Source organism: Papio anubis, chromosome 16 (assembly GCF_008728515.1).
Source record: "Papio anubis isolate 15944 chromosome 16, Panubis1.0, whole genome shotgun sequence".
Lineage (NCBI taxonomy): Eukaryota > Metazoa > Chordata > Mammalia > Primates > Cercopithecidae > Papio > Papio anubis.
In genome coordinates, this window is record NC_044991.1 from 75,920,841 (window position 1) to 75,947,645 (window position 26,805).

At 50.2% G+C, this 26,805-nt stretch overlaps 1 protein-coding gene across 4 annotated transcripts in view; it reads right to left on the reverse strand.

Annotated features, from left to right (window-relative positions):
- Positions 1-26,805, reverse strand: part of PREX1 (phosphatidylinositol-3,4,5-trisphosphate dependent Rac exchange factor 1) — a 203,428-nt gene that overhangs the window by 122,553 nt on the left and 54,070 nt on the right. For 3 of the 4 annotated variants that reach the window (XM_031656828.1, XM_031656830.1, XM_031656832.1), the window contains exon 2: positions 240-311. The exons of the other annotated variant lie outside the window; for it this stretch is intronic. In XM_031656828.1, coding sequence (XP_031512688.1) covers positions 240-311 — 72 coding nt within the window. The remainder of the gene's footprint in view (positions 1-239; positions 312-26,805) is intronic. 4 annotated transcript variants of the gene reach the window in all.

Below are 26,805 nucleotides of genomic sequence, written 5' to 3' on the forward strand. Positions count from 1 at the left end.
GGAAAGTGGGGCCCAGGGCTGATTCCTGCTGACGTCCACCAAGCACAGCTTGCTCACAGGACAAGAGGCCTCCAGGGGCTACAGGGAGCAAGCTGGGGCAGGGCAAAGCTGGTGGTCAGCAGTCAGCGGGTGACACGCCTCCGCCGGCATGCACACCCTCTGACTATTGCCGCACGGGAAGAGCAAGGCATAGAGCAACACAGATGCTCTAGAAAAGGGGCCAGTCCGAGCATCCACACCTTGACATTCTCCTCCGTGAGGCCCTTCTCCACTGAGTCAGCCACGTTCTGCCGGATGCGATGCAGGAATGCCTGGAGGAGAGAAGCAGAGAGAGGTGAGTGTCTGCGTCTCCAGCTCTCCCATGGACGGCCCTACAGAAGGCTCTCAAGTTCAAATGCCAACTAGGATCTGGGAGGTACCATGGGTCCAGGGACACAGGCAGGGGATGAGGAAAAACGTGCTCTGCTTACACCTTAAACACACCGGAACAGCCCTCACTCCCACACTGAAACCAGGGGTGTACCGTGCACCTATGACGCCAGGCCCCGCGCTGGGCCCTGAAGAAACAGCAGAGAAAATCTCAAAGCCCCTGCCCTCGAGGAACCTTCGGCCCCAACAGATACACACCTGCTTCCTCACCCAGGGGCAGCTCCCAGACTCTAATTCATTTCCCTTTTCAATTTTTTTTACTTTGCTTTACAATTTAACTTCTGAATAATAACACAATCACATGGTTCAAAAGTCAAAACTATAAAATGGCAAAAACACAGAAAGTCTCTCTCCTTACCCCAGTCCCAAACCACTGAGCACCTCTCCAACCCCTACAGGAACCCCAGCTACTAGTTTCTTGGGTATCTTTCCAAAAAATCTATGCAAAAACAAACACACACACATCTATTCCTTTTTTTTTTTTTTTTTTTTTTTTTTTTTTCCTTCTCTACACACCAAAAAATAGCAACATACACCAGATGACCTGCACCTGGATTTTCTATTTAATATAGCTCAGAGATCCTTCCAGATCATCTCACGAACAGCCTCCTTGCAGATGCCAGGAATCTACTGTTTGAATGGACCACAGTCCTTCTACCACCCTTTCAGGAGCTTGGAACAGACAAATCACGTCTCTCCTCTATGAGACGCAGCAGATGAGTGTGACTATACCAGGGCAGGAGCAACAGGGGCTGCAGGAGCTGAGGGTGCACCATTCACGTGGGGCCACTTGGGGCCACGTGGGGAGGCCACAGGCCCGGGATCACCAGAGGTTCAGATTTGGGTGGTGGTGTTTTTTTTTTTAATGAAGCCAGAAATTAGAATTTTTTAAAAAAGAGAAGTCTCCCAGTTTTGAAGTGTTGGTGAATGAGCTCTCTGTTATTGCAAAGAACTGGATTTCAGGGGTTGCGTGTAAAAGTGGGGAGACCAGGGCAGTAGGGTGCAGTGGTGCCAACAAGAGATGACGGTGGCCTGGCACCAGGTGGTGTGGGTGGAAAAGTGGCAGAAAGAAGAGCTGCCAAGGGGTCACACGGATGGGCTGAGAGAGTCACAGCGATCAATGCTGGGGGAAGGAGAGATAGCAGAGTCAGCACCTAAGGGAGACCGAGGCCCAGTACCCACAGCCACCTCCACCTGGTTTGCCCCAACTCCAGGATGTGGGATCTGGCTGTAGCCTAACCTGGAAGCAGCCACACGGAGACCCCTGGGAAAAGGAATTCATGGTGTTACACCCGCAGGGCCATGGGGAGCTGTGGGGCCTATCAGTCACCTGCCCTGCCAAGACAGATGACAGCTTGGGGCTCCCCAGGGGGGCTGGTCCAGGTGAGCACATGGTCTTCCTGTCACAGAACCCAGGTGCAGGCTGATTAAGACAGGGGCTGTGAGAGCCTGTCTCACCCACCACGCTTGTCTGGGGAGATCTCTGAGAGATGGCAGGGACAGCCCAAGATAGCGCTGGGGTCAGGGTAAGCGGGGCAGGTAAGCAGAGAGGAGGGTGGCCCTCCGCACACGGCTGTCAGATCCTTTCCATCACCCGGAGACACAACACGTCCATGCCTGCCCCCAGGAGCCCGGCCACGTGCCCAGACTCAAGCCTCTTGGGAGGGGGCGCAATGACAGTCCACAAGGTGAGTCATAGAAAAAGGCAAGACATAGGAAGGCAGCTTTGTCTCTGTCCACACAGAGTGCAGAGCCATCTCAGCTAGTCTTCGGGCTTTCACCCATCTATGCCTAGAGTTCCATTACTGGAACACTAAGCTTGTGGGAGTTATTTATATCCTACTCTTCAAGGTCATTGCCAAGGTCTGATTTTTTATTAAAAAAAAAAATTGCAACCTCTGGCATAAATGGGTCAAATTCCCTTTTTTTGATGACCCCCATGTTTATATCCCCAGCCTGGACTTCTCCCCTGAAACCCCAGACTCTTATCTCCAGCTGCTGATTCAATGTCTCCACCGGGATGTCCAAACTCAGCCTGTCCAACACTTAATTCCTGACCTTCCCCAAACTCATACCGAGCTCTTCCCCACTTGATTAATGGCACCTCTGCCTTTCAAGGGCTCTAGCCAAAACCCACCAGCCAGTTGACCCACAGAACCCTCTTGTCTGACACTCCATTTCCAGTACATCAAATGTTACCAGCTTTACCTGAACACTACAACCACTGGTCCCCATCTCCATAGCCATCCCCCCAGTCCAAGCCATCATCATCTCCTGCCTGGACTAACACAGCCATTTCCCTCCTGGTCCCCTTCACCCTCCCAAAAGTCTGTTCTCTACACACACAGCCAGGGAGATCCCTTTAAATATGTACAAAAGATCAGTTAATCCACGCCTTTAAAATCTCCATGGCTTCCCACTGCACTTAAAATCCAAATCCTCCCATGGTCCCCATGACCTTGTCCTTGTTAACCTCTCCGATCTCATCTTCTAGTACTTCATCCTCCCACATAATTCAATATAAACAATCTTCAGCCACACTGTCATTCTAGATTCTATCCACCTGCCAAATACACTCCTGCCTCACGACCTTTGCATATGCTGTTCCTATTGGCAAGATGTTCTCCCCTATTCTGCCCTGAGCAGCCTCCTTATCCATCTGGCCTTAGTTCAAACGCCATCTCCACCAAGAGGCCCTCCTCTTCTTAATGCAAACTCCTATCTTCCCATCTTGCGTTAAGAGCTCATTTGACAGATGAGGAAACTGAGGTTAAATAATCTATACAAGATCCTAAGGGAAAGGCCAGGACAAGCAGGGATCATGGCTGGGATGAAACCATAACCCCCAATCCAACAACAGAGGCTAGGTTTGGAAACTGGTGAGTTTGAGTTTCAATCACGGGTCCTTCCTGCTGTGTGACTTCAGGAAAGTGCACTAGCCTCTCTGAGTCTTCATTTACTCTTGCCAGTGGAGATCATAGGAATACAGCACCTTTTAGAATGTCATGGGATAAAGTGAATGGAAGCTCCCTGAAGGCAGGGACCCTGCCTGTCTTGTTTACAGCTACATCTTCAGGGCCAAATGTAGTGCTCAGCAAATAGCAGGTGCTTGAAAATCAAAGGAAGGTATGGAATGTGCCTGGCACAGTGCCTGACACATGGCAGAGACCTGGACTCAGGCTCCTTGGAAGTCTGCGGATCCTGTTTTTTAAATGACAATGGGCGGGGGGGACAGGGATGGGGTTCCTAGAGGATGTTTTAACAGGGCCTGGGATACTGACAGGAAGTCATGTCTCCAGCCTCCCCAGACTAGAGGGAGACAAAGACAGCCTCGCCCAGCACAGCCAAGGAGGGCAGGAAGCTGGGAGTGCCACACTCTGCTGGCCTAGATTGGGGCTTCCTGTCCTGGTTTCTTCACACGAGCTCTGCCACCGCTATTGTGCTGCAACAATGGGAGGCTCGGGCCACCCACTGAGGAACCGCAAACAAGCCGGTGTGAAGGCCACAATGGGCAGCTCGTGACCCGGAAAGAATGGGCAGCAGGGGCTCTGGGCCCAGCCCTCCTGCTGCCCAAGGCACGACTGGCTTTTCCAGGCAGCACCGGCGTCCCCTGCACTGGCAGGAATGGTGAAAGGGACCCTCCAGGGTGACTCTTCCTTTGTCCAAGGCTTGACAGCTTTGAAACAGTCAGGTCAAAAGCAGCTCTCATCTCCGAAGACTCCCTTAGACACAATACTGTTCTCAGGATTTCCAGGGCTGCCTGAGAAACTCCTCCAGCCTCAGAAGCTTTGCCCGTGCCTGGACCACTTGTCCTCACATCTGCCCAAGTCCTCCTCTTCATTTTATGAATATGATGATGAAGTACGTCAAGGATACAGAAAATAATAGAGAATAGAGAGAAACAACAAACACCCACAAACTCATCACTACCCAGCTGTGGCAAATCTTAACACTACACCAAATTTGCTTGAAACCATTTGCAAAAAGAAATTCAACAAGTCTGGGGGAGGCACAGACTGGAAAGGGGATGAGGAGGCTCTCGGGGGTGCTGGAAACGTTCCGTATCTTGATCCGAGCAGTGGTGACACAGGTCGCTGCATATGCAAAGCCCCAGCAGTATGCACTTGAGATTAGTTCAGTTGACCCACAGTACCATGCAAATATCGAACCTCAATGTATTAAATAGAAAAAGCAGAAAAGACTCGTTACAGAGAGACGTGAGCCACTAGGCACCTTCTCTCCCTGCAAGGTACTTGGAGCCGGTGCTCCTCATTCCCGCACATGCCTCTGCCCACTTACCATGCCCGTGTGCATCTATAAGCAAGAGAGAATACTGCTTTGCATGTTCACAACATTTTTATAAGTAGCCTGCTTTCCGCAACTTGATTTTCTCTCTCAACATCACGTCTTCCACATTTACCCATGTTGATATGTACACCGGGCAGCATCTGCCATCCAGACCCCACCCTTACCCCACACCACATCCAGCTGCCAGTGCCCGCATCTCTGGGCCTGAAGGCCCCGCTCTCATGCACAGGGCAGGCCGGAAGTGCTGAATAAGTAAGACTGCCTGGGAGCAGCCCTCAGTGATGGTCAGCAGGGCCTGGCATGAAAAGAAAGATGAGGAAACTGAGGCACTCGGTGGACACTATCTCCCCGAGTGCCTTGATGGGATTCACCTCCGGCAGCCCCCATGGTAACCCGCTTGATGACACACCCTTCTTGGCTGCCTTCTCCTCCCTGCCTCACTCCCCGACTCTCCTATTGATGCCTCCTGGGTGACCTCCCAAGTACGCTACTTGCCCTTGAAATAGTCTCGGGACGTGTTCTTTGGAGAATCCACAATAAGACAGACCTCAAGTTGTTCATTTCATTGCTTACTAGTCAAAATTATAGCATAAGGTAATCACTACCATGCTGCAGACACTTGTTTCAAGCATCCCTACTGTAAACAATGGCGCTCAGGTGTAAGTTATTTCAGCTGTACACTTACGTCGACTGGGGTAAGTTCCTCTAGGTGATGCACAGGTTTCCTCGAGCCCAGGCGTTCAAGTTCCTCTAAGTATATACCCAGGTCTTCCGGGGCATAAGAGAAGGACCAGAGGGGCTGTTTACTCGGCTCCCGGCCTGAGTGTCTCCATGGTCCCCAGAGCTCTAGACTTAGCAGGAAGCCACATCATGATTGATTAGTGATGTCTGCCATGGATGTGGCAGGGAGAGGGTTAGAAGGATTATGAGTTTGCCATCTCCAACAAGCTCCCAGTTGATGGAGAAACCAAGAGTATGAGACACTGGTCTGAGGTCAAACAGCAAACTGGTGACAAAACACAGATTAGAACCAGGTCTCCCAATGCCAGGCTAGTCCCACCCCGGTCCTACCTAGCCTGAGCCCAGTGGTTCTCAACTTGGGGGTGATTTTGCCCCCTAGAAGACATGTGCCAATGTCTAGAGACATTTTGGGTTGTCACAACTGAGGACGGGGTACTCCTGGCATCTAGTATGTAGAGGCCAGGGATGCTGCTAAACACCCTCCAGTGCACAGGGCAGCCCCACAAAGACACAGCTGACCACAAACAACTGTGCCAAGGTCAAGAAATCCTTGCCTTAGAAGAGGCTCTGATTAAAACCTAGAAAAAATGCAACCTCTTCTACAGCCCAAAGACTGTCTAATGCGGGCTCTTCTCACCCCACTGGCTCAGCCACAGGCACACTGGTCTTTTTATTTCTTGAACATACCAGGACCCCACCATCCAGGCCTTGGCACGTGCTGTTCTTTACCTATAGAGCTTTTCCCAAGACATTCAATTGGCAGGGGAGGTCCCTCCTCTCACAGGCCACCTCTGGACCCATATAAGGGAGGATCTCACCCACTACATAGCCACCTGAACCCGTTACCCTTCACAGACGTCACCGCTATTGGCTGTGCTCTTATCAATTAAGTATGGATAGGTTTGATCATTCAGCATCGTCTCCCTCACTAAAGTATCAGCTCCCTCAGGGCAGAAGACAGTTTCCTTGGCCATCTACGCAGTGCCTAGAACAGAGGCTGGCACACAGCCGGTGCTCAAGAGAGACTGGTCTGTGGAGGAAGGATGGGAGAGACGGGGAGAAACTGAGAACAGGCTCCACAAAGTAAACTGATACCGAGCTGAGAGAGGCCACTAGAAGAAGAACACTTTTTTAAACTCACTATCTACATCTTTGGGCCTTATGTGCAGGTGCTGCTCTAGGTGTTTTAATCCTCAAACTCCAGGAGGCAGGCATTGTTATCACGATGTCCATTCCACAGAGGAGCCTGAGCCCAGCGCAGTAAAGACCTTATCTAAAGCCACACAGCCGGTAAGTGAAGGAGCTGGGCCTTGAACCCAGACAGTCTGGCCTAGTAATATGTCCCCAACACACCCAATCACACACCATCAGTGAGTGACTGTGGACAGTGAACCACATCAGCCTTTAAAACAAGTAGCAGCTGCCCTTAGGGGTGCCCCTGGGGAGCTGCCATCTGCCTGGAACCCATGGCTGCTGTCGCCTGGGGAGGATAAATCTCTCCCTGGAGATAAAAAGGACAGAAAGAGGCCTTGAAGTCACTCCCCGAGACTGATGCCGGCAACCTGATCTGCTTGGGGAGGGGCCCGACTGCCCCCAAGGACACCTCTGCCTTGGCTGGGGTGACCTCACCAGACATATGGTGAAACTTGAGAGGGCCAGGGGATGGGCTGGAAGCAAAGGGAAGTGATGATTTGGGGGGAGGTGGGAGGGAGCTTCAGAACACAGCAAAGACAAAGAAAAGGGGGTTCCCTGAGGACCCCATCCCCAACATGATCTGGGTGGCGGGGAGTCAGAAGCAAAGTGTCATGGAACAGCAAGGGCCTTGGAATCGGAGTGATGATAAAATAATCGCTATAGTAACAGCAGAAGGGGGCTTACACAGCCTGCTGCAAGCCACCCCACATAGCCCAGAGTCTGGGGAGCTCCGCAATTGCCCAATGACCCCTTCAAATGCCCAAATCCTATGCTCCATCCATCCAAGTTCTGGGCATTTATCCTACAGGGAAAAATAAATCTCATACGTGTCATGAAGCTTTACCTTCAATATCTGATTTACAATTCCATTCACTGGGGGTTTAGTTAAATAAATTACCATCCAGCTCAACAAGGAATGATCATGCTAAAAATAGTTTGCAGAAGTCTAATAAGATGGAAAAGGGCTATTGATGTATCCCTTAACTAGGAAAAAAATCAAGTTACAGACAAGTACGTAAAATATAATCTCATCTTTGGTTAAATAAATTCTCTCTCCCTAGGCATAGAAAAATGAAGTATGGAAGGAAATACCCTAAACTATGTAGGAATGTAGCCAAAATTACTAGCTGTCTCCCAATATCGTTCTCTCTTTTTCCTTTAGAAACCAGAACTCCTGATTTAAAAATAAGGACTGTATGTCCCAGCATCCCTTGCAGCTAGGTGTGGCCACGCAACTAAGTTCAGGCCAGTATGGCATACATGGCATATTATGTACGACATCTTGGAAGTATCCTTGTGGGCTGGGGGAGGAATGGGTAGGGATTCTCTTCTGCTATTCCCTCTTCCTACTGACTGGATCACAAATGCGATGCCTGGAAGTGAAGCAGACATCTTGTACCATGAGGTAGAAGCCACATGTTGGGGAAGACAGAGCAGCATTCAGTAGGCACTTATGTTCCTAGTGATGGTGCAGCCAACATATCCGCCCTGGGTCGCCTATAATTACAGAAGAAGGAAATAAACTTTCATCACATTTAAGACACTGTTATTTGGGTTTTATCACAAGCCACTGAACCTAATCCTAACTGACAGAGGGGAATTCTAAAGAATTTCCATGTTCTTCTTTCTTCATTTATTTCCCTTTCCAGATTTCTACAATGAACATGCTACTTTTTAAGCAAAAGTCATTTTTAACATAAATGCATGTTTTTATTTTTCTGGAGGGGAGGGGTACTAAACACACCAGGCTCTCTCTTGCCCATCCCATCACCCACCCATTGTCCACCCCAATCATCAGGACCCCTGGCTTCTCCTTTCTCCTCCTTGGGCATGTGTATCCCTGTGCAGGGAAGGCAGTGCCCGCCAGTGGGGAACAGAGCAGGGGCCAGGCAAATATGAGACGGAAAGGTTTTCCTTCTGCAGAAGAGCCTCTGAGCTGCTGATCAGCCCTCCTTCTCTGTGTCAACTCTGGAAACCTGGGGACCCCCACAAGCTGGCCTGGAGCTTCCACAGCCTAGGCCAGAACACAAGAATGTCCACCACCCAGAGCCCACACCACTGCCCAGGCTGAGATTAAAACCCTCTCCACTCTGTTCCCACCTAGCATTCCTTCATCAGGTCCGTGCAGGAGCTGAGAGCCATTGGCTCAGAACCAACTGAGACTTTCCCAAAAGGCCCAAATTTTGGATTTGAAACATCCCCTGCAAGGATTCCACCGCTGACTCATTCAGTCACAGACATACTTCTGAGAGGACTGGGAAGAGACAGCTTTTTAAAAAAAAAAAAAAAAAAAAAAAACAAAGTCAGACTTACTACTCTTTTACTCCCATGGCACATTTACAAAGTCCATATATGTATCGATAATTCGTGTCATTATATAGTCCATAGCACAAATATATTGCTTTGAATTGTATCTTTAACAGGCTAATGTCTTCCTGAAAGCATACAAAGAATCTACAACTGAGACCCCCTGGGAACATGCCAAGGCACCACCCACCCCGGGGCCTTTGCACTTGCTGTTCCCTTTGCCTGGAAGACTCTTTCTCCAGATATCTGCAGGGCCCTGACCTCAATTCATTCCTGTATTAGTCTGTTCTCATGCTGCTAATAAAGATATACCAGAGACTGGGTAATTTATAAAGAGGTTTAATTGACGCACAGTTCCACATGGCTGAGGCGGCCTCACGATCATGGCAGAAGGCAAATGAGAAGTAATGTCTTATATGGCAGCAGGCAAGAGAGTTTCTGTAGGGGAACTCCCCTTTATAAAACCATCGGATCTCGTGAGACTTATTCACTATCACGAGAACGGCATGGGAAAGACCCGCCCCCATGATTCAATTACCTCCCACCAGGTCCCTCCCATGACACATGGGAATTATGGGAGCTACAATTCAAGATGAGATTTGGGTGGGGACACAGCCAAACCGTATCAATTCCCCTCTAGAATCAAATGCCAGTTCTTCTGAGGCCCTCCCCCACTGCCCCATTTGAAAGAGACACCCATTCCCCTGCACGCTCTATCTCACCCTCCTCCATCCCCCACAGCACTGCCCTCCACCTGCACTGAGCTGTTTCTTCACTTATGGTTCCTCTGTCCCCTACAATGTCAGTCCCAGGAGGGTGGCAGCTTGTTTGGGCAGTGTCCACCCACTGGACCTAGAACCATGCTGGACACAGAGCAGATGCTCAGTAACAATGGGTTCAGCAGGTCACTGATGGTCAGCTTGTTTGTCCTGCATAACAATCCCACGAGGTACGTTGCTGCATTCCCTTTTCAGGAAAGAGGAAAACAAGGCATGAATCACATGATAGGCTCTGGAGTCAGCCCAGCCTCACACCTCAGTTGCCTCATCTATAAAATCTGTGTAATGGAGCCTCACCTTGCAAGTTGCCGACACGAGGATTAAATCTGACACCGCTTGTAAACCGCTTGTTGCCTCTGCCCCACGGTGGGAGCCCCCAGCCCCCAGGATCCAGCCAGGATCACAGAAGGTGTCCCATAAGTCCTCAGTAAATGTCCAGTGAAGGGGTGGGCACTTTTAATTCCGTGTAGCCCCTGGACCAGCTCAGACCAGGCCCCTTCCCTGGGCACATTCCTTGGACCTACAGAAATGTTGGAGGCCTTTAAAAATATGTGCACTGGCTCCAAATACAAAATGAAAACTGTATTGTCAAAATTAATAAATCTTGATTTAAATGTCTACAGAATTACCAATCAACTCTGCCCGTGGTTATGTGCACAGAGAATGCAGGGAATATGTGCCGTGGGTGCATCTTAGCAGGTCTACCATGACAGGAGCCTTGGGGTGGTTCCCCAGATGCAGCAGACCCTGAGGCAAGAAGTGGAGTACAAGTAGTTTCTTTGGGAGGTGGGAGGTGGGAGGTGGTCCCTGGAAACACAGGGAGCAGGGAGGTGGAACCAAGAAGGGGAGTCAGCCCACGAAGGGTATGAGACCAACCAAGTTACCACCATGAGGCCCCAGACAATGTCAAATGCACACCTCAGAGCCACCCTCAGAGAGTAAGGAGGCCGGGGAGTCTGTACACCGGTCCTGTCTGTCACTGGTTTAAGGGCAGTGAGGGTGATCCTGGCACTCCCCATCTTCCCTGAAAGTGACAGAGCAGCTCAGAGCAGACAAAGCCATCAGGCAGAGGAGCACAGGTGCTGGCAGTGGAGCGTCCATCTGGTGTGCCCTGGAGTGGTTGAGGTGTCGCAATGCAGCCTCAAAAAGAAAGAGGGTGTAGGGCCCCCCGAGCATGGGGGGTGAAAGGCAGGGCTCTGCAGCACCGCAGCCATACAGGCCAGGCACTCCAGCAGATGTTCTCCTAATACACACCAGGACAACCTCGCTGCCTGTGAAAACACCAAAATACTTCTGAGCTGATGGGGAAAAATCTCTACACGGACAGGGCTGAAGGTCAGCGGAGGTGGCTGTGGAACCACAGGCAGTCCCCGGTCAGACACGGAGACAGGCTTCATGTCGAGCAGGCACAGGGAGCAAACAGCATTGCGTGTATCTGAGGATACATACGGCATCATGGGCAGGGTCAACAGCCGGGGCAAAGGCCCAGGGGCACATTCAGTCTCTCCAAGACAATCCTATTGAAAACATCTATCCCTGTTCTGTTTTCCTCACAGCACCTGTCACCATGGACATTATGTGCGTGCATTATCAGTCTATTATCCATTTAGCCCACCTGAATCCAGGCTGCATCTGTGGGAACCCGCACACGCTCCCCTGCAGAGGCCAAAGACATGGCCAGCATTCCACCTCCTCCTCCCATGCCCTAACTCTCAGAAGCCTTCCCTGCCCTTAGAAACTCTCCCTTCTCCTTGCTAGAAGGGCACTGTATCTCCTAAGCAAGCAGAATGTAAGAGTAGACGAGACTCAAAGGCTAGAACCAGCCACCTGGTTCAAATCCTGCCCCTGCCACCTACTGCTCTGTGACCTAGAAAACTGACTCCATCTCTCCGGGCCTCATCTATAACATGGATAGGGACCATAAAACTGCTGACGTCATGGACTACTGTGAGGCTGATATGAAATACTGCAGGCAGGCCAGGCGCAGTGATAATCCCAGCACTTTGGGAGGCTGAGATGGGTGGATCACCTGAGGTCAGGGTTTTGCGACCAGCCTGACCAACATAGTGAAACCCTGTCTCCACTAAAAATACAAAAATTAGCCAGGCATGATGGCTCACATCTGTAATCCCACTTACTCAGGAGGCTGAGACAGGAGAATCATTTGAATCTGGGAGGCAGAGGTTGCAGTGAGCTGAAATTGCGCCACTGCACTCCAGCCTGGGCGACAGAGTAAGACTCCATCTCAAAAAAAAAAAAGAAAAGAAAAAAGAAAGAAAGAAAAAAAGAAATACTACAGGTAAAGCATTTAAGTGGGCTCAAATCCCAGCTCTGCTGCTTACAAGCTGTAAGACCTGAAGTAAATTATTTATTCTCTCTGCCTCCATTTCCTCCTCTATAACAGGGGACAAAATGAGTACACAGGATTACAATGAGAATTACAGAAGCTAACACACATAACCAGCACCTGAATGGTCCCTGGTGGATGGTAGGTGCTCAAAAACATTCGCTACTATTGGCCAGGCACGGTGGCTCACACCTGTAATCCTAACACTATGGTAAGCCGAAGCAGGCTGACTGCTTGACCCCAGGAGTTCAAACAATCAACCAACATGGCAAAACCCCTTCTCTACTAAAAATTAAAAAATAAAGAGCCAGGTGTGGTGGCACGCACCTGTAGTGCAAGCTACTTGGGAGGCTGAGGTGGGAGGATCACTTCAGCCCAAGAGGCAGATGTTGCAGTGAGCCGAGATCGCGCCACTGTACTTCAGCCTGAATGACAAAGTGAGACCCTGCCTCCAAAAAAAAAAAAAAAAGGCATTGGCTATTATGATCTCCCCATCTTGAGTTTCTAGAGTGTCTGCAGGGAGTCCAAGCCCTGGTGTAGGCAGACAGAACCCACGGTGCTTCCTAAGGAAACCTGGATTTGAATCAACCACAACTGTAGGGCTTGTACATGCACCAAGCACACTCACATTTATCCCACACTATTTTTACTTATTGTTGTTAGTTTTTTCCATCCTGCAAACAGCTCTATTATTATAGATGGACTGCTTCCGAGTCTCCTGAGGTGAGATGAGAAGGGGAAGGCTTTATAAACTGCAAAGCCCCCCACATCCTCATTACCACCAGCGCACCCCTCCACCCTGCCCCATCCTCTCTGCTGACTGCCAACCACATGACCTCAGCAAGTCACCGCACTTCTGAGTCAATTTCCTGGACCAAACAAAAAAGGGGGGAGGAGGAGTTGTTGAGGTTTAAGTGAAATGATGCAGGTGAACACTTCGTAACTACAAAGGCTTCCTGGAAAAAGTGACAGAGAGGCTTAGCCAGGAGAGGGAGGATGGACTAGGAAAGGGGGCAGGAAGTTGCTTATGATGATATTCTAGGTGGACAAGCCCTCTCCAAGTACCAACCATCCCAGCAAGTGTTAACCAGGGCCTGCCATGCACCAGGCACCCAGCTGGGTGCTGGAGACACAGATATAAGCCATGACCGTGCCATGGAAGGGCTTATGCATTCTTACATTCACCTATTTAGTCAGCAAATACTTACTGCACACCTATTAGGTGCCAGGCACTGTGCTAACAGCCAATGACACATCAGTGAATGAACAAATCAGACTAACTCCACATCTTCACAAAGCAGTGGCAGAGACAGACTCTACACTGATTTTAAAATAAAATGGCAGGTAGGAATGATTGCTACAGAGAAACATAAAGCAGGGTAAGAAAACAGAGAAGGATAGGGTGGGAAAGCTATTTCAAGGAGATGTTCAGAGAAAGCCGTTCTGAGAAGATGGCATTTGAGCAGACACAGGCAGCAATCAGCATTGCGTGTATCTGAGGACACAGCATCATAGGCAGGGTCAACAGCCGGGGCAAAGGCCCCGAGGCACATTCAGTCTTTCCAAGACAATCTTACCGAAAACATCTAACCCTGTTCTGCTTTCCTCACAGCACGTGTCACCACGGACATTACGTGTGTTCATTATCAGTCTATTATCCATCTAGCCCACCTGATTCTCACCTCCAGGAAGGCAAGGATGTTTGTCTGTCTAGGTCACTGTGGTGTCCCAGAGCCCAGGATCAGACCCAGCACACAGCAAACCCTCGAAAATGATGTGTTTAATTAATTAGTCAATCAATCATCTAGAGTAGACTACTCCCACCCCCACCCAGCTTCTAGGCCCTGGTAAAAGGTGCCCAGTTCTCACTCCACTCCGCCCCATTCCCCACCACATTGGGGGAGGAAGTTGATGCAAAAAACAAGTTGCAATAACCTGTCACGAAGAGGTCTGATGCAACAGCGGGGGAAGGCAGTGGGGGACACTGAGAGGAACCCAACGCTTTTCTTCCTGCAGCCCCCATCGAGGGGCTGGGGCCTGGCCTACAATCTTCCCTGAGTTCACCAACAACCCATCCTTCCTTCAACAGAGATTTATGCAGAGCCTCTTCTACATGATAGGGCTACCTTATGGGTCACAAACTGGTAACTCACAGGCATCGTTCATTTGGCCTGCAGGAGTTTGAGAAACTTGGGCCTAAGTTTGAATATCAGATTTCCCATTAAAATCCAAATGCCCTGCTTCTTTTGAAAAAACTGACACATGGGTCTCAAATGCCCACAGGGCTGCAGGTGCTATAGAGCAGAGATACAGCCATCACCTTCACCCAGGACAAGTGCTCCTCAATTTCCCACCACCCAACCCACTGCTGCATCCTGTGAGCACCCGAGTATGAGACCTCTGTCCTAGACACAGGCAAGGCAAACCTGAAACCTGCTGCTTCACCTTTACCCTCACCCAGGGCAGACATCACTAATGGAGTGCAGATCTTTTTCCTGCTGAGCCTTCTCCACACCGTTCAGAATTTATCTCCCTTCACTGTTGTCAGAAACGGTCTAAAATCCTTCCCATTCAAATCCCAGCTTTTCCCTACTCCTTTGGGCTCCTCAGTTGTTGATTTTTTTCCTGAAGAATGGGCTCATCAGAGTGGGATTCCAGCAGAGATTCTCAACCTTGGTACTTTGACAGTTAAGCGGATAGTTCTCTGCTGTGAGGGATGTCCTGCGTATTATAAGACACTCAGCAGCTTCCCTGCCTTCTACCCTCTAGATACAAATAACAACCCTCCTCTCCTCAGTTGTGACAATCAAAAATGTCTGCAGACATTGCCCATGTCCCCTGGAGGCAAAATCATCCTTGGTTAAGAACCACTGCATTATAGCAAAGCTAAGAAAATGGACTCTAGACAGAGCCAAGTATCTGGGTTCAAATCCTGGTTTGGACATTTGCTGGCCGTGTGGCCCTAAGCAGCCTCTCTGTGCCTCAGCTTCCTTCTCGATGAAACGGGGATATAAAAATGGTACCTGACTGCTAATAGTATGAAGTTTCTTTCTATTTTTCTTTTTCTTTTTTTTTGAGACCAAGTCTCGCTCTGTCACCCAGGCTGGAGTGCAGTGGCACAATCTCAGCTCACTGCAACCTCTGCCTCCTGGGTTCAAGCGATTCTTCTGCCTCAACCTCCCAAGTAGCTGGGATTACAGGCACTTGCCTCCACACCTGGCTAATTTTTGTATTTTTAGTAGAGAAAGGGTTTCACTATGTTCGCCAGGTTGGTCTCGAACTCCTGACTCAGGTGATGCAATTGCCTTGGCCTCCCAAAGTGCTGGGATTACAGGCGTAAGCCATTGTGGCCAGTCGATATAAAGTTTCTTTCTGAGGTGATGAAATGGTCCTAAAATTAGATAGTGGTACAACTCTATGAATATACCTAAAACCATTCAACTGCACACTTCAAATCGGTAAACTATATAGTGGTGCCTGAATTATATGTCACACTATTACACCAAAAGAAGAAAAAAAAATAGATACCTGCATCACAGAGGCATGGTGAGAATTTGATGGGTTAGGATAAAGGACACTAGGAAGCACTGTGCGAACCATAGCCCTTATCCTCAGCACCAGCCCTCGCCCATCTGGGGCCTGCAAGGGCGTGTGGCTGGAAGGAAAAGCCTCAAGTGACAGAGACAGTGGTGGCTGGGAACAGGCCCTGCTTTGGGTGGCATTTCCCGCCGGAATGTCCTGGACAAAGAGAACCAAGCCACTCGGGGCCCCAGGATGCAGGGCGGGGTGGCTGGACGTCCTGGGGTCCTTGTGCCTGTCTGCAGCAGGACAATGAGTGGAATGCGGTCTCCTCTCTGTGGGGCTGACACTTGACATCTGAAGACAATGACTTTCAAGAGGTTTTGTTTTTTCCTCAGTCCAACTATTTTGTTTCCATCTTCCCAAACAATTGTTCCTGGGGCTGGAGGGTGAGCAGTCCCCCCCTTAGCTGGTGAAGGATTGTATTTGCAGAGTCAGGAAACAATGCACAAAAGTGAGAGAATGTAAAAATAGTGGCATTCAGGGCCTGGGCCTGGGGGAGGGAGGTGCAGCCATGGAGGTTTCCTCCCATTGATTTTTCCCAGCGCCTGCTCGGGCCCCAGGGGGGGAATTCTGGCAACAGAAGGGCCAGTCTTAGGAGCACAGACACTTGCTGCTTGGCTGCAGCTTAGGGACTTCAGTTTAGGGCGTGTCAACTATGTACCCAATGCTTCCCACAATTGCCTCATCCTAGACAATCCCATCTCCATTTTACAAAAAAGGAGACGGAGGTTCTCAGTGGCTGACGCGGCAGCCTCAGAGCATGCAGCTAAGCAGACAAAGTTGGCCTCTGACCTCGGGGCCATCAGAGTCCAGGCTCTGACTTTCTGCCACATCCACTCTGACCCTCTCTTGCCATCTCAGCTTCGCTGACCACCCACTCACTTCCCACTAGTGATGGGGCCACATCATTGAAGTTGTGACCCCCAAGCTCCACAAGGGAAGAAACCTCTGTCCCTGGGGCCCAATACAGTGCCAGGCCTTCTGGTCCAACGTGAAAGGATGGAGAACTTGCACAACAGAAGGGACCCAGAGCTTGCAGACATCAAAGGACTCTCAGAGAGGCCCCAACAGCCCTTGACCACTGTGGTGCGCTGAACAATAATCCCTCAAAGATGTCTATGTCCTAATCCACGGAACCTGTGAATACATCACCTTCCATGGCAAAAGGGACTCCACAGACGTGATTAAGGTAGGGATCTTGGAATGTGGGGGGGATTATCCTGGGCTACTGAGGTGGGCCCAATATAATCACAAGGATCCTTAAAAGGAAAAGAGGGGCTGGGTGCAGTGGCTCAAGCCTGTAATCCCAGCACTTTGGGAGGCCAAGGTGAGTGGATCACTTGAGGTCAGGATTTTGAGACCAGCCTGGCCAACAAAGCAAAACCCCATCTCTAGTAAAAATAAAAAAATTAGCCAGACGTGGTGGTGCACACCTGTGGTCCCAGGTCTTGGAAGGCTGAGGCATGAAAATTGCTTGAACACAGGAAGCAGAGGTTGCAGTGAGCCGAGAGAGCGCCACTGCACTCCAACCTGGGAGACAGAGTAAGACTCTGTCTCAAAAAAAAAACAAAAAATAGAAAAAGTGGGAGGTAGGAGAGTGAGTGTCAGGGGTCACAGGAAGACTGGAAGATGCTATGCTGCTGGCTGGGAGATGGACGAGGCCACAAGTCAAGGAATGCAGGGGACTCTGGAAGCCAGAAAAGGCAAGGAAACGGATTCTCCCCAGATCCCCCAGAAGGAGCACAGCCCTGCTGGTACCTTGATTTCAGCCCCGTAAGACCCAGTTCGGACTCCTGACCTCCAGAAGTGTAAGATAATAAATCTGTGCTGTTTAAAGCCACCAAATATGTGGCGATTTATTACAGAAGTCACAAGAAACTAATAGGACTGCTAGCTTGAAATATGTACACGAAGAAAAAAGCAAACCTGTCGTATCTCCATTAATCATGGCCAAGCACAATCCTAATACTCTGTTATTATGATTACTACAAAACAGATATTATCATACAGTCTAGCTATACATTTCATACATTGGCATATGTTTAGTAAGCTGCAAAATGCTTTCTTTCCCCACCTACAAATCTCTACAAACAAATATTCATTAAGGACAAATGGTCTAATAACAGTAATTACTATAATAATTACAGCAACATCAAGTATCTTTCACTATTCAGATCTATTCAGTTCCTGAGTTTAGAAAGCAAGAAGCCATTTAGAAAGATCAGATAAGGGAAACCTTGGGATACTCAGTTGTCAGAACTAGATAATGCCTGCATTTCCAATGAAGCGTGGACACGACAACCAGCCATAACACATATTAAGTGCTTACTGCATGCCAATACCACACGTATAGGAGGAAGCAACTCCTACATCCCCATTTCACAGACAAGGAACAGAGTTATTTGCTCAAAGTCATGCAGAGAAGGGGGATGGAGCCAGATCTAAGTGCAGGCCCCAGGGGCTTCAGAGCCAAGTCTCTTTCCCACGGGACTATACTGCTTCTTCAGTTCAAAAATTGGGAGAATTGAATTAGGGGAAGGAGAACAGCGTAGCCTCGTGGGAAGACCAGGAGTTGGGAGGTCTAGATCAGGGTTCCCAATCCCTGGGCAGTGGGCTGTTAGGAATCGGGCCGCACAGCAGGAGGTGAGCAGCTGTCAAAAAGCAAAGCTTCATCTGTATTTACAGCCACTCCCCATTGCCCGCATGACCACCTGAGCTCCGCCTCCTGTCACATCAGCAGCAGCATCAGATTCTCATAGAAGCACAAACCCTACTGCAAACTGCCCAGGCCAGGGATCTAGGTTGCGCCCTCCTTATGAGAATCTAATGCCTGATGATCTGTCACTGTCTCCCATCACCCCCAGATGGGACTGTCTAGTTGCAGGAAAACAAGCTCAGGGTTCCCACTGGTTCTACATCATAGTGAGTTGAACAATTATTTCATTATATGTTACAATGTAATAATAATAGAAACAAAGTACACAATAAATGTAATGAGCTTGAATCATCCTGAAATCATCCCTTCCCCACCCCTCGGTCCGTGGGAAAAAAATGTCTTCCTTGAAACCAGTCCCTGGTGCCAAAATGGCTGGGGACCCCTGGCCTAGATCACTTAGGCATCCCTGGGTGGAGTGACACCAAGGGATCATCACAAAATGCAAATGTGGTCACCCACTGCCCTGCCCAGCCCATCAGCCGCTCCCCACTTCTCTGAAAACCCCCTCCAGAAGGGCTCTGCAGGACCTGACCTCAGCCCCTACCAAGCTGTGCTGCAGCCAGCCCAGCCTCCAGGCTCCTCAGCCGTTCCTCAAACACACCCAGCTTGCTCCTGCCCCTAGGCCTCGGCACAGGTGCTCCCTCCACCTGCAACACTCATCTCCCTCCTGCCAAGTGCTTCAAGTCTCACATTGCCTGCCCTCCCCAGTGAGGTCCAAGGTCAGTCAGGGCCCAGGAAACCCATGCATAGGCTCCCATACTTAGTGCCACCATGGCTATAACTTAACCTTGATTTATGTGATGATTCAATTAACAGGAGGCTTGCCCACCAGCCTGAGACCTCTCAGAGGCCCCACTTAGTCCCAGTTTCCATCTTCTTTCATATATGCTCATTTCTGGAGAGTGACTGGATGGACGGTTAGACGGAGGGAGACCCCTTTCTCTGGGGCAAGTTCCTCATCTGTAAAATAGACACTGTGTAATAACACTGCCAGCTTCATGGATTACCATAAGGAGTACAAGAAATGCTGCACACTAGCTGGATGATTTCAGATGACTGAGTCCTCCTCTCTGGGCCTCAGTTTCCCCAGCTGCACAGTGCCCACCACTCAGGACCTGCTGACCTGGTTGCCAAATGTAGCCCTGCCACAGACTCTGTGGGACCCTGAGGAAGCTGTTCCCACACTCTGTTCCCTCTTCCGTGAAACAGGGAACAGTGGTCAGATGAGAGGATCTCAAAGGGCTCCCCAGCTCTGGGGCTAGGGGGTCAGGCCCACACATTCTAACCACCTCGACACCCTGCCTTCCAGCCAGACCAGTGACAGTCAGTCACACCACAGATAGGCCACCAGGGATTCTGCAAGGGAGTCTTTCAATGGCTCCTTCCCTGGGGGACCTGACTATGGGACAGAGCCCCCGAGGAGGGAGGGGAGATGATGGGACCAGAGAGGCAAGGAGAAGCCCCCTCAAATGAGGGCCCCAAAGAGGGGATGGCTGAGAGCTGGAAGGTGGAGGTTCTGGTGTCACACAGAGCTGGTTCATGTCCCCACCTGTCAGCAGGGGAGGGTACGCGGGCCTCTGAACCTCAGTTTCCACCTAACTCAGAGGAGGAAACAGATAACGAACCCCAACTTCAGAGTCGCACCAGACTGAAATGCCAACACTTACGTTACCATCACTGATGGGGTTCTTATCTGTCAGTGCGTCGAGATAAAAGAACCCCCTCCAACATACAGACCACACTGTACTTTCCCGACATTTCCCCAGAGTCATGTGTCTCACTCCACTGCAGCCCCACTGCCTAATCTGCCCTTCCTAGGTCACCCCAGGCTCTTTCCTACCTCAGGCACTTTGCACGTGCTGTCCCCCCGTCCCTCATCGTCACCGCACAGGATGCTCAAATATCACTTCCATGGAGAGCCTCCCCTGACCATCCTGGCTGAAGCCGCCTCCACCAAGCTGCAAGTCACCCCCAAGTCACCCTCTACCCTCAACAATCTGTTTTAATTCCCTGTAACGCAGGTAACACAAAGAGTTCTTTTGTGCATTTCACTAATTTAGAGTCCTCCTCTCCGTGCACTGCCAGCTCCGTGAGGGCGGGGATCTCTGGCTGCTTGGTTCCTGCTGAATCCACAGCACGGGTTGAGGTAGACACAAGATGCTGAATGAATACTGGTTAAGAGGGGAAAGGAGGGAGAGTTCCATAAGCCTCCAAGCTTCCATTTCTACATCTGTAACACAGGATGTAACACAGAGCCTCTGTCTCTCAGGGTTCTTTTGAGGATTCAAGGAAACATTACTCAAAACATAAAGTGCTTAGCACAGAGAATGGCACACAATAAAAACTCAAATTTTAAAAATCACCAATGTCCATCAACAGGAGAATGGATGAACAAATGGTGGCGTCTTCACACAATAGAACATGATTCCACAATCAAAAGAAAATTGCTCACACACACAGCAAACTGGACGCACGTTGAAAACATGGCCCAAGGGAAAGAAGCCAGACACAAAAGGGTGCAGCAACCTGTGGGATTCCACATCTACAAAGTCCCAAGACTGGCAAGACCCTTCTCTGATGACAGAGGTCAGAAAAGTCCTCACTCAGCCAGGCGTGGTGGCTCACGTCTGTAGTACCAGCACTTTGAGAGGCCGAGGCGGGCGATCACTTGAGCTCAGGAGTTCGAGACCAACCTGGCCAACATGATGAAACCCTGTCTCTGCTAAAAATACAAAAATTAGCCAGGTGTGGTCGCTACTCAGGAGGCTGAGGCAGGAGAATTGCTTGAACCCAGGAGACAGAGTTGCAGTGAGCTGAGATCGTGCCACTGCACTCCAGCCTGGGTGACAAAGTGAGACTCAGTCTCAAAAAAAAAAAAGAAAAGTAGTCACTCAAGGCCGGATAATGACTGGCAAGGGGCTCAAGGGGACTCTGGAAGCAAAGAATGTTCTAGAGAGGCCAGGCGCGCTGGCTCACGTCTGTAATCCCAGCACTTTGGGAGGCCGAGGCGGGCGGTTCATGAGGTCAGAAGATCGAGACCATCCTGGCTAACACAGTGAAACCCCGTCTCTACTAAAAATACAAAAAATTAGCCAGGTGTGGTGGCGGGCGCCTGTAGTCCCAGCTACTCGGGAGGCTGAGGCAGGAGAATGGCATGAACCCGGGAGGCAGAGCTTGCAGTGAGCCGAGATACTGCCACCGCACTCCAGCCTGGGCGACAGAGCGAGACTCCGTCTCAAAAAAAAAAAAAAAAAAATGTTCTAGATCTTCACCTGGTGGTGATGCATAGATAATCACTAATGGAGCTGTGCACTTAAGCTTGTACACTTCACTGTTTGTAACTCTATTGCAACAGAAACTATTCCCATTTCTCTTCAGCAAAGGGTTTAAGAGGAGATTGTCACCGTCCACCCTGGTTTGTCTACTGTCCACGCATGGGTTGTTCCAGCTCAAGCCCTGAGGGTCAATACATCGTTCTGGCTTCAGGCAGAGCCAGACCCCATCCCCATTCCTTCTACAACCGTACATCCACAAAGCCCTGGCTTCTGTGAGGTCCGCTGCCAAAGAGACGAGCCACCCTCCACATACACACCCTCACTGCCTCCCAACCCTGCTTCTGAGAAGATTCGGCAACAGGAAGCCTGTGTCTGCTCTCAGGTTCTGAAGCAAAGAGCAAAGAGGCCGGGATTGGTAGTGCGGGGGAGGGGAGGCGGGGGGCTCCCCCATTGAATGAGACATGCCTCGAATCCTGAGGGGATCCTCTCCGGGTGTGTGACAGGTGTCCCCCGCCTACCACAGGCACAGGGACATCCACAAACATCTGCTCTGCAGTCATCGATGAGGTATCTCTAGGAGCCCCAGCACCCACCAGGCATGGGGCCGGCCTCATACTTCAAAGAGCCTTTGCATGTTGCCTTTCTGCTTAAAACCCTCCAACAGAGGCTGCGCTGTCAGAATGAGCTCACACTCCGTGACCTCACCTCCTACCCAACTCCCTTCTCCCTCAACTCCTCCCACACTGGCACCCTTGAAGGTGCAGAAACACATGAGATATGTTCTTGCCATAGGACCTTTGCACTGGCTGTCCCCTCTGCCTGGAACGCCTGTCACCAGGTAACCACATGGTTCATTCACTCTGCTCCTTCAGGTCTCTGCTCAAACGTCACCTCCTCAGTGAAGCCTGCCCTGCCCACACCATTGAAAACTGCCACATCATCTCAGCAGCCCAACCCTCTAATTTTGCTTCATGTTTTTCCATAGCACTTATCACCTGAGAACACTACGAATTTTCCTTGGCTGACACCTTCATTGTCTGTCTTCACTGCACACACGGTGAGGGGGAGGGCTTTTGTCTGTACTGTGCACTGCTGCAGCCTGGACACCCGGTACACAGCAGGTGCTCCACAAATCACTTGTAAGCCCAAGGAGGTAAACGTGAGGTTTATTATGGAATGGACTTTCTACAATTTTCTTCAGGATTTCAATTGTCTGCTAAGAATGTGTGCTATCTTTACCAATAAAAAGCACAATTAGAAATCTGGTTTTAAAAGCCAGGTGGGAGCCATCTCTAGGTCAGTGGGTCCAACGCCCAGGAAGCAGGCATAAGAAGTACCTGTCGAGCTTTTCAAAAAACATGTTTTGCCCAGGAGGTGTACCAGGAAATGTTAGTCTGACTCAACAGGTCTGGAAAAGTCAGGAAATCTGCATTTTTTCCAAAGCTCCCAGATAATCCTGAAGGGCTCCAGGAAGTACACGAACCCAAGAATGGGCAGCAGGGCAAGAAAAGCAGCTGGAGGAGGTCAGGGAGGACCCTGAGCATGACCTTGACAAACAGGCAAGATCTGGCCAGCCAGGCATGGTGGCTCACAGCTGTAATCCCAGCACTCTGGAAGGCCCAGGCGGGTGGATTACCTGAGGTCACGAGTTCCAGACCAGCCTGGCCAACATGGCAAAACCTTGTCTCTACTAAAAATACAAAAATTAGACGGACACGGTGGTGCATGCCTGTAATCCCAGCTACTCGGGAGGGTGAGGCAGGATAATCACTTAAACCTGGGATGCAGAGGTTGCAGTGAGCCAAGATTGTTCCACTGCATTCCAGCCTGGGTGACAAAGTGAGACTCCATCTCAAAAAAAAAAAAAAAAAAAAAAAAAAGATCTGGCCATGCAGAAGTGAGGAAGGAAGGGAAACTGGAGACTCAGATTTGCAAACCTTTGGAGTTACAAGGCAACCCCATGGCAACCCCTAATCCATGACCTCTCAGGCTACAGCAGGCGTCAGAATCACCTGGGGCACTCAGCAGAAAAGCTGATTCCTGGGCCCTGAAGACTGAGAGGCTCCAATGCAGTGGGACAGGGAGAAGCCTGGGCATCTGCATTGTTAACATGCCTCCCCAGGCGCCTGCGATGGGGCACCAGGTTTAGAAGGTGCTGGTTGAGTCTTCTGGTTTCAGTACATACAGTTGCCTTTCATCAGGAAAATTAATAAAATCACAGGAAGAAAACTGGAAATCACACATTCTGACAGTGCCCACTGTCGATATTTCAACATGTCACCTTCCACGGCGTCTCCTGCAGTTTTTAGGCATGGCTGTCATTACAGGTTGCACATAATTTTGCATGTCACCTTTCCAGTGGTCCACAGTGGCTAAGGAAATGGGTGTGGCTCATGTCCCTAACCATTTCCCTATCCGACCTTTAGGTTGTTGCCGATTTTGAGTACTCACAGTGGTGTTTCAATGAGTAACCTGGTACATAAAAGTATCTGGGGTGTTCCCCCACTATGCTTAGGATTTTTTTCAGCAGTGGGATCCCCTGCAATTCCAGGGGAATCACTGTTGGGAAGTCTCTTGCTGTCTCTGCTAAGTGTTTTGTCAGAGGGTTTGCACCAATTTATTGCTCTAAAATGATGCCAAAGGCAACAAGTTCTACCCGGGTGTGATGGCTCACGCCTGTAATCCCAACACTTTGGGAGGCCGAGGCAGGTGAATGGCTTGAACCCAGAAGGCAGAAGTTACAGTGAGCCGAGATTGTGCCATCACACTCCAGCCTGGGCAACAAGAGCAAAACTCCACCTCAAAATAAAAAAAAGCAACAAGTTCAAGCCTTATCAGCCGTGCAGCCCCATCACCATGCAGAGGAGGAACGCGAGGCCCAGCTGACGACTTAAGAATTCCTTCACGCTGGACACTGTTCCAAGTGCTTTCTCAACAGAAACCCATAAATCCTCAGCACAGCCCTGTGGGCAGGGTGTGACGCCACACACTAGCATAGAGGAAGCATTCAGCACACGCATTTTGCTAGTATTATTACTTGCATTTGATTTTCCTCTAAAAATGATGTGTCTAGGGCTGGGTGCGGTGGCTCACATCTATAATCCCAGCACTTTGGGAGGCTCAGGTGGGCGGATCACCTGTGTTCAGGAGTTCGAGACCAGCCTGGCCAACATGGTGAAATCCCATCTCTACTAAAAATACAAAAATTAGCTAGGCGTAGTGGCACGCACCTGTCGTCCCAGCTACTCGGGAAGTTGAGGCAAGAGAATCGTTCGAACCTGGGAGGCGGAGGTTGCAGTGAGCTGAGATCAAGCCACTGCATTCCAGCCTGGTTGACAGAGTGAGATTCTGTCACAAAATAAATAAACAAAATAAATAAAAACCAAAAAAAATTAAAATGATGTGTCCAGCCATATATCACTGAGCAAAACTGGGGTTCCAGAAAGCTGAGCCAGGTTTCTTGGGTGGCACAGGTATGGCCCAGCAGGGTGCCCATGCCCCAAAGAAGGCTCAGGTGCGCAGCCCGTGGCAGCCCTGTTTCTGGTAGATCAGGCCGGCCCTTGTCCCTGTGACACTGGGTGAGACGTGTCCATAGCCATGCCTGCAGAAGAGATGCCACAGCCCAAGCAGTGCCATAGGAGGATAGCACCCCAATGCCCCAAATACTGCCCCAGCCACCAATTACAGGACACAGACCCAGCAGTTCCCTTTTTCTCTTTGCAGAACTTCCCACCACATCAAGCTGAAAAGGAAGTCGGCAGCTCAGCGGGAGGAAAGGCGACAGTACACAAAACGCTTCATGTCTGCTGAGGAAATTCACTGCCCTGAAACTGAGGGCAGAGGAAGGAGGAAGGGGCAGCGCAGGCTGGGCTAGGGCTCGCTCTGTCCACTGCCATCCAGGCAGGATGGCCGCACGGCTGAATGCCAAGGCCGACAGTGAAGTTGTCTGGAGAAATCCAAACAAATGTATTCAGGGACCACATATCCCTGGGCAGGTCACTACCTTCGCTGACCTCAGTTTTACTCATCTGTAAAATGGGCAAAACAGGATCCACATCAAGAGCTACTAAAAAGATTTAAGTAAGAGAGGACCTGTAAAGTGCTTACCAGCACAAGGCCCAGCACACAGTAGGTGCTCAAGAAATGTCCATAACTGGTCAGGTGCAGCAGCTCATGCCTGTAATCCCAGCACTTTAGGAGGGAGGCCAAGGCGGGCAAATCACCTGAGGTCAGGAGTTCGAGACTGGCCTCGCCAACATGGCAAAACCTCGTCTCTACTAAAAACACAAAAATTATCTGTGCAAGGTGGCAGGTGCCTGTAATCTCAGCTACTCGGGAGGCTGAGGCAGAAGAATTGCTTGAACCCTGGAGGCAAAGGTTGTAGTAAGCCCAGATCACGCCACTGCACTCCAGCCTGGGTGACACAGTGAGACTTGGTCTCAAAAAAGGAAAGGAAAAGAAATGTCCGTACCAGTTATTAAGTTCAAGCTTCTCATCCTGGCATCTAGCTACCACATCCACCAGAGGCACCTCTGGCCTCCAAATGCCCCACACTAGCCCCTTTCCTGATCACCGCTAAGCATGTGATGTACCAGCAATGCACCACACAGAGCAGCAAGGAACTGTCTCGGGACAGAATCTCTGGGTGCTCATTCATTCATTCAGCAGGTACTTACTGAGAAGCAGATGAGCTGACATGAAGTGGAGACTGACATGAAGTGGAGGGGACATGTGGCTATCTAGGGGAGATTGTTCCAGACAGCGCGAATACCACCTGCAGAGGAACTGAGGCAGCAGTGAGCCCGCTGTGTTCAAAGAACAGCAAGGAAAGCGGAGAGGGGGCGAGGCGAGAGCAGGAAGAAATGAGGTGAGAGACTTAACCAGGAGCCAGAACGTGCAGTGCCTCGTGGGCCACAGTGAGCAGGGGAGGGACAGGATCTGACCTGAGTTTTTAAAGGGCCATCTGGCTGTGTGTCAACAACAGACTGTAGTGGGGAGCTCAGGAGGAGGCTCCCGCAATCGTCCAGGAGGGAGGTGATGGAGGATTTGACCAGGGTGGTGGTGAGCTGTGGTCAGAATCCAGAGGTATTCCAAGACAGAGCCCACAGGATTTGCTGAGAGGTGGGA